The following is an 8,736-nucleotide window of genomic DNA, read 5'->3' as shown; positions in this document are numbered from 1 at the left end:
GTTTGTGTATTTACTGAATGTACTTTTATTATGGGGTTTAATTGACTGAGGATATTTACATATGAAGTCTGAATACACATCCGTCATCCTCATTACTCTCTCATTCTCTTATCGCACAGTAATGGCGTCTTTTCAGGGTTTGGAGCACCGGGTGGTAAGCAGTGCATAATGTTGAACTGTGCCTCTCCCTAGGAGGGTCTTTATGTCTGGATGAGTTACCGGCAATGATGGATGTGTTGACATTTGTGACTCATTTATCATTTCGGAGATAAGGTTATTGTTTTCTCTCTCCTGCTCCAGCTCTATTTCTGGAGTAGGGAAAGGACGTAAATCAGTTTAACCTCAGTTTAACCTGCTTATTTTAACTTTGGGAGATAGTGTGTTAAGTCAAAGAAACATTCACACAAGCTCATCTGAACAGAGAAGCATTGGAAAAATAATATATACAGATAGACGAGGTTTTTTTATATATAGCACATTTCAAACACAATAGTAATTCAAAGTGCTTAAAACTCCACACAGGGACAGAATAGAAAAATAATGAAATTAAAATAAGTGACAAAAAATTAAAAAATATAACATTTATGAAATTTTATAAATCTAATATTATTAGATTAGATAAATTAGAGGAAATAGATTTAAATTCATATAGCACATTTCACACGCAAAAATTAAGGTAATTCAAACTATTTTATCCAAGACTAAAATTAAATTAAATAAAAAAAATTAAATTAAATAGTAACACTTTACAATAAGGTCAATATATTAACTAACAATGAGAAATACATTTGTACTATTTAATCATTGTAATATTTAACATTAGTTAATAATAATACAGCTGTTCCTTGTTTGTTCATGTTAACTAATGTCAACAAGTACAACTTTTGATTAAAAAAAAAAAGTATAGTACGAATGTGGTTAACTAATGAAACCTTATTGTAAAGTGTTACCAATAAAATACTGAAGAAAAAAATGGTGTACGTTGGTTTGTTTACCTTGAAACAATTTGCACTAAGAAATTGCAAGTAAATTTCACAAATAATAAAGAAACTGCAGATAGATAGACAGATAGATAGACAGACAGATAGACAGATAGATAGAATAGAGAAAGCTCCATTACCACACCATTTCGTCTCAAATGTTAATAGATCCTTCGTAGAGAGAGAGAGAGAGAGAGAGAGAGAGAGAGAGAGAGAGAGAGAGAGGGTGCACAGCTATGCGACCAGCTCAAACTAGTTCGGAGAAACACAAAGAGCAGCAGAGATCATAGAGAGCTGAACGCAAGACACACGCTCACAGCACAGCATCATATTCACAGCAATAAGGCAAGTACATCCTCATCATCATAACCCAACAACGGCTATTATTAACCAGCAGTGATGACGTTTGAATGAAAGCTTACTGTGTGATAAATAATGCAAATATCTTATCTGCGATTGACCCGGATCGGATTTTTGTGTATAGGTTTCTATTATCGTTATTTATTTCATTTTATTTGCATCTGCGTTTTAGTGCGATAATATTCCGCATTGATATTTTTATTAATGCTTCTGGCGTATTATGATGTGACATGATAAAAGGGGGCGTATGGACCGTATCATAATAACATACGCGTCAATTAGCGTTGAAGAAATTTTTTTAGATCATAAAATATCCGATTTGTGTTTAATATGAGAATATTTCTTGAGTTTAGAATAAAAGAGTCGATATTAGGTTTAACTGAACAGCGTCGCCATCGCAGTGTATTTTAGTTGATTTAATGGCGGATGTCTCTTTAAATAGTTGCTTTCATGCTGAAATAGAGTCGTGGAGTTTTTGTTTTCGTGTGCAACAAAAAAGAGCTCTTTAATGCTGTCAGGGAAAATGATGCACTGTGAAGAGCCAAAGAGCAGAGGACCAGCTGCCAGCAAACTGCTGACCCACTTCTCCAAACCAGAACCAAACGGGCACACCAGGCCCCGCAATTTCATTCTGACGGGACGAAAAGCTCCAGATGCGGTTGAACTTTGTGCTCCTTGAGGAAGTTCTCAAAATGTCCGGTTCTGCATTTATCAAAGGCAGCATCCTACGTCCCTTCTTTCATCAACAGAGCGGGGTTTGTCCTCCAATGCAAATAGGCTTATATTCAAAGGAGTGAGGGGAGGCCCACCCCCCCTCCTCAAGACACAGCATGGGATCTGTGTTCGGCCTCTTTCAGAGAGGGAAGCAAAACGGGCGAGATCCTGCTTTGTTCGGAGCCAGTGAATCAGGCTCCTCTAAGGCCCAGCTGAAGGTCTTTGAGTGCTTGGCCTCTCTCTCTCCCCTGAGGAGGATGAGGAGGGAGGGGGGGACCCCGACCCCCTGCTGACCGCTGTTTCTCCTCACACAAAAGTCCGACCCCGAGGAGCCCTTCACATGTATGACTGACTGAAGAATGGAGCCGTGCCGCGGGGCTGCGCCTTGAAAGGAGCCTGTTTTAATGGAGGCAGGAAAAGAATGAAAAGGAGAAGTGCTGCGTGCTTTTTTTCCTTCAAGAAAAGAGGAAAATATAGAGAGGCTGAGGCTCTTTTATGGAGTCGCACACAGCGAGCTGCTAGGATGGCATAGGACATTGTGTACACAGTCTTTAATTCAGTACAAACGAAAACATTCATATCTGATGTGTATCTGATTTTGGAAATAATACCATTCTTAGTTTTGCAGTGTGAAAACCACACAAACTAATTAAACCAGCCTAAAAACACCAGAAAGGGCAAAATATTACCACCTTGTAAACAGATGTGGCAAGACTATAGTGTTCTTTAGGGTTGTCATTGTTAAATAAAACTGAAGTGTTTAAAAATGTATTTTGTTAATTGAAATAAAGCTAAAATACCATGTAAATATTAGATGAAAAAAATAAACTTGCTTGAGAAACAGGTTTCAAAGTGAAAGTTTTCGTCTGCGTAAACTACAAAAACTCGAATTTGTGAAAACGGTGACGTCATGCGTATTATCATGTGTTCAGTCTATAGGCGAGTAGTGTTTCTTCACAAACACTGTGTCCAAAATCAAATACTTCCCAACTATATAGTATGCAAAAAAACATACGCCAAAAGAGTAGTATGACGGAATACATATTATTGGAAAAACAGTAGGCGAAAAGTTTCTGGATGACCTACTACTTCCGGTGAGATTCTGAAGTGTGCATTCGATGGACACTTTACCATCCCATGATGCCACGGGAGAGGATTTTTGAATGAGAGTGAAGCAACGTTACTGACGCTGGTAGGTCACGTTACAGAAACAACATGGCAGATGTAGTACGCTTAAATTCGTACTTCCCACACTCATACTAAATAGAACGTACTTTCTCAACAGTTGCGAAGTAAATTCAAATTCCAAAGTAGTAACTAGTCAGTATGCGATTTCGAAGTTACATCGCCAACTACTGGCCTGAATGCATAATACAGTGTTTTTAGACATTTTCGCAGATCCGTGTGTATGTGGACTGTTTTGACAACACTGTACGTGAAACTTTTCAAAAATGCAAAGGGTAAAAATATTAATAGTATATAAATAATACAAAAAAAAAGTTTCAAGGTTTCAATTGAACTTAATGTCTGCTGTATTTCTTCACAGAATGCGGAGTTTATTCTCTATAGCGCTTGTGCTGCTGGTGGTGTTGATGATCACCGTGGAAGCCAGTATGAAGAAAAAAGGTTTACATTTTTTACAGAATGATGCAATGCACATTCTTTTTGTGTGATAGCATTATTAACTATTTTCTATTTTGTGACAGAAAAGGCCAAAGAGGCCAAAGCAGATGCTGAGTGCAGCGAATGGCAGTATGGGAAATGTGTGCCCAACAGCGGCGACTGCGGCGCTGGCATTCGGGAGGCGACCTGCAACGAACAGACAAAGAAAACCAAGTGCAAAGTCCCATGCAACTGGAAGAAGGACTTTGGCGGTAAGAAGTTTTACATGTCTGGATGTGAATCAAACATAAATACACTTCGACAGGCCAATCAGTCTAATTTGCTCTTTGTTTTAAGCTGACTGCAAGTACAAGTTTGGTCGTTGGGCCGAATGTGACACCACCACAGGAACCAGAAGCAGGTCGGGGCAATTGAAGAAGGCACTGTTCAACGCTGAATGCCAGACCACCATCAAAGTGTCCAAACCTTGCACCCCAAAGACCCCTAAACCCAAGGGAGGCGAGAAGAAGAAAGGAAAAGGGAAGGAAAACTAACTTGAAGACCACCCCAACTGCCCCATTGCCCACTCAGTGGTACATTCCTATGTGACACTCCCAAATCCTCCAAAAGGTGAATGCTGAGAGGAAAAAAACTGTAGCCCTACCTATTGTTTTTATTTCCACTTTCTTCGTTTTGTAATTAGTAAATGTATGTGTCTATGCTGTTGTAATTTGATCACTGTAGCAAATTTTTAATTGTAATTGACTTTGCATGTAAAAAATAGGCCGCAGCAAATCTGTCCTCTAACAAATTGTCTTTACTAAAGAGAAAAACCCTAATTACACCCCTAAAAGAAAGTATTTGTAAATTACAACAAATCGAATTGAAGACGATTTCTGTACGTTATAATGCTTAAACGAACAGTTCCTGGAAGTAACGGCCTATATAAAGTATCTATGTTCATAAATGTTTATGGTTTTAGATTTGATGGATGTACAATCAAATTTACAACACTAACTGATTACTTCTACAGGTTGTGAATAAATGAAAGTGTATTTTCAATAATATTTTCTGGTGCCTTTTTAAAAATAACTTTTTCACATTTATTTGTTCAAGACTGACAAACTTAGGAATTAATTTATAATGTCAAATATACAGTCCTACATTTGACATGCAATTTTAATGAGGTTACGATTGATGACATGATTTACACAAATGTGTTTGGTATTTGTTTCATGAATGAGAGAACCAAAGTGTTTTTACTCATTTATTGTGCAAACAGTAACAATCTTACAAACTTAAAAATGTATTTGCGATATATCATACAGAACTATGGAAGCTTGTTTCCAACACAGAATAAAAAATAAAAAAGGTAACTGTGATTCTGACATTTTCTCGCAATTCTGACTTTTTTTTCTCAGAACTGCTTGATATAAACTCACAATTACGAGTTATAAAGTCAGAATTGTGAGATAAACTCGCAATTCTGAGAAATCTTTTTTTCCCCTCAGAATTGGACATTATAACTTGAAATTGCGAGTTTATATTTCAAAATTCAGTGAAAAAAGTCAGAATTGTGAGTTACAAAGTCAAAATTGCAATTCTGGCGAAACTCGCAATTCTGACTATAACTAAAGATGAAAACTCGCAATTGTGTGAAAAAAAAAGTCAGAATTGTGAGATAAAAAGTCACAATTATCTTTCAAATTGTTTTATTCTGTGGCGGAAACAAGCTTCCATACTAAAATGCAATTTCAGCGACATGATAAATATCAAATAACTGAACCAACATGTTTATTTTCACTTTTCGCTTTAGTAAACCACTATCAAAACAAGAATCAGGGTCTTCTCTAATTTGTTGCATTGATTTACATATTTACATACAACTATTTACATAAGAATGCACTTGCGAACAACTTAAAACAACTTTACGATACAAATGCATGCAATATCAGCAACATGCAAAACAATTAATACTTCAATTTATTTACACTTTTGGCTCTTGTAAACCAACATTGTGCTCATAAAAATAAGAATGCATCCGCAAACCACTTAAAAATGACTTTACGATACTTCATAAAGTTGTACAAGTAATGTTTTGCGATATCAGCATGATGAACACCCATAACCTCAACAAACACATTTTTCTTCACTTTTGGCTCTGGTAAAACTGCTTCACAGTCACAACGTTTTAGCGAATCAGGTTCCTCATTGGTTGGTCAGGAATCATTGATGAGACACTAAAGATTTGATTAAGTCCAGCTCATTTTATCGTCAGATTTTTGAACTTGCACATCAACAGTCGCTTAAAGGTTCTTTTGAAGGTGGTGTTACAGAGCGCGTAGCATACTGGATTAACCGTGCTGTTGACGTAACACAGAAAGTAGCCCACCATCCAAAGAATTTCAGGGACACACCAGCGGCAGAAGGTACCAATCAGAACCATAACGCTATAGGGCGTCCAGGTAATGATAAAGGCTAGAAGAACTGCAAGAACGGTCTTGGTCACCTTCCTCTCTCTCAGAGCCTTCCGTCTGGCATTCTTGCAGATGGCCTTGGATGTTTGCCGTTGAACCTGAATGGTAGTATGGTTTGGAAAACAGAGAGGTTGCGTTATCCTGCTAGTTTCCGTACACTCGGTCAAGCTTTTCGGTCTCAAGGTTTCTCCATCCAGCCCTCGGTCTTCCGGAGAGGCATCATGGTTTGAATCCAAGGAGTAGTCCGTTTTGCTGAATTCTATGGAAGGCATGCTGCAGAGTCGTTTGGTTCTCACGAGGTCTGAATCTGGTTTAAATGAACATGTTTCATCTGGTTTAATGTCATTCACTAGGTCAGGGTTTGTGGTAGATGTTCCTTCACTTGTCTTGGACGGTTTAAGCAAGTTTGCGGATTCAGACTTCAACTTACAAACCCGTCTCTGACTGGCTAGGGATATCCGTGTGTACAGTACCATCATTATTACGACAGGAATGTAGAATGCTGGGATGGTGGTTGCCAGGGTTACAGCAGGGTTAGCGAGTAGCAGGATGTAACATTGTCCCTCCGGGACCTCGCGTCTGTCCCTCCCAGCCTGCCAAAGCAAGATAGCTGGAGCCCAGAGAAGCAAAGACTGCAACCAAGCCGCAGCGATCATCACCCCTGCCCACCTCGCGGTACGTTTGGTTGGGTAACTCAGAGGCCGGGTAACGCAGAAGTACCGGTCAAAGCAAATCAGGAGGAGGTTCATCACAGAGGCGTTACTGACCACGTAATCCACAACCAACCACAAGTCGCACATCTGCGGTCCCAAAGGCCAGTACCCCTTCACGGCGTAAACAACGTAGAGATTCATGGAGAACGCACCGACGATAAGGTCTGAACAAGCAAGACTAAAAAGGAAGTAGTTGTTGATGGTTCGGAGATTGCGGTTGACTTTGATTGAAAGCAGAACCAGGACGTTGCCTAGGACTGTTAGAAGGTTGATGCAGCTAGTGATAAGTATGATGATGACCACCCCTACAGTCCCAAAAGCACGACGTGGTCTTCCCAACAACAAGTACGATTCTTCGGGCAAGGGACTGTGCGTGCTGCTGTTGAGCATGCTGGGGGAACTTGTGGAGGAGCCTGCGACAAGAAAACGACCAATAATCATAAACCAAGTGGCACAGAGGCATTTAACTTGACATGAGCAAAACAACTTGAAACTGAACACTAGTATATACACTAATCTTCAAATGTTAATATACAAAAAAAGATCTAATACATAGAAATTAAGATATAAAACAAGAATAAAAACAAATTCATGACTCTAACATGGTCCCATTAGCAAACTTACCGTTGAAAACGAACCATTCCAAGTTGCTTGACAAAACGTCAGATCCAGCCTCCATGATCTCCTGCTCAGTCTGAATGAGAGAACAACTGGGAGGACTTTTAATTCCTCAAACAGTAACACCCATCCTCACCTTCCGAACACATAACCAGGAAGAAGTTATCCAACCTCTTTGAGCTGTATCAATATTACACTGAATTTACGAGAAGATGATGATCAAAGTGGAACGATAGTATTACAGCCGAATTCCTCCTAGTTTTGTGCTGCCTCTTTAAAGCATGTAAGCGTAATGCAGTTCCTGTCCTCTAAAGAGGAAGGCAGCAGTTACATAACAGATGGAATCTAATTACCCGACCAGTAATACAGCTCCACAGCGGCTTCACATAATTTTTAATTATAATGTTTTATTACCTTTTCTCATTTTCTTGTATCACACGTACTACAACAAATTACAGATGTTTCCAAATGTAAAGTTGTAATGATGGGGGTGGGCAGGAGGATGCTGGGATTTGGGCAGAGGCCCGTTCACACCAATGACGATAACTATAATGAATGATTCTAATAATAGTTTTAAATATAAATGAATAGCAGAGCCCACACCAAAACTATAACGATATTGTTGGAATCACTTTCAGAACGGCTGTGCATTCTTAGAATAAACAGAACAATATCGTCCGCTAGTGTGGACGCTAATATAGTTATTGTTATAGTTATCGTTCTTGGTGTGAACGGGCCTTAAGTTTCATGTAAACATTGTAAGCAGGAAAAATATAAGAAACTTTAGTTTGCATAAAGACAATTAAGCATATTTTAGACTGATTTTAGACTTATATATTCTCATTACCATAGGGTCAGGGTGATTAAAAACCATTAAGATTTCCTGTATTGTGACTATTTTTTTGCTTACTTGTCGTGAAAACTGTCAAGATACAAATAAACCTAAAATTAAAAACAACAATAAATATAAAATACAGTATTATAAAAATAAGAAAAAATGTGTACAGACCAATTACAGTAAAGAGAATTTGGGAAAAATGTGCTTACTGTAATTGGTACTGTGAAAAAGTTATTGTAATTTCCATTATTTTTGGTGATTATAATTGCTGTAGTAGAGTTTATTTTATTACATTACAGTAAAAAGCAAAAAACTTTTTATTGATATTTTAGAAAGAAATATGGCCTGGATAGGTTCTCAAAAGGTTTCATGAGTTTCACTGTATTGTAATTGATAAATAATAATAATTTATATTAAATAAGTGTCAAAAACAA

General features: G+C 38.0%; 2 protein-coding genes across 2 annotated transcripts; one reads left to right on the top strand and one right to left on the bottom strand.

The window, feature by feature from the left end:
- Positions 1-1,171: 1,171 nt before the first annotated feature.
- On the top strand, positions 1,172-4,721 carry mdkb (midkine b). Its single transcript, XM_082159570.1, has 4 exons — positions 1,172-1,325; positions 3,601-3,680; positions 3,761-3,928; positions 4,014-4,721. Exons 2-4 carry the CDS (start codon positions 3,602-3,604, stop codon positions 4,208-4,210), a joined length of 444 nt encoding a protein of 147 aa, XP_082015696.1. The 5' UTR covers positions 1,172-1,325; position 3,601; the 3' UTR covers positions 4,211-4,721.
- A 134-nt stretch (positions 4,722-4,855) lies between these two features.
- Positions 4,856-8,619, bottom strand: chrm4b (cholinergic receptor, muscarinic 4b). The gene is made up of 2 exons (XM_082159569.1): positions 7,471-8,619; positions 4,856-7,259 (listed from the first exon to the last, which is right to left on the bottom strand). The coding sequence occupies exons 1-2, from the start codon at positions 7,523-7,525 to the stop codon at positions 5,920-5,922; spliced, it is 1,395 nt and encodes a 464-aa protein (XP_082015695.1). The 5' UTR covers positions 7,526-8,619; the 3' UTR covers positions 4,856-5,919.
- Between the last annotated feature and the right edge of the window lie 117 nt (positions 8,620-8,736).

This window comes from Leuciscus leuciscus (assembly GCF_965113295.1).
Source record: "Leuciscus leuciscus genome assembly, chromosome: 25".
NCBI classification, from domain to species: Eukaryota; Metazoa; Chordata; class Actinopteri; order Cypriniformes; family Leuciscidae; genus Leuciscus; species Leuciscus leuciscus.
Note: the sequence above shows the minus strand (reverse complement) of the source record. Positions and strands in the feature narration are given on the sequence as shown.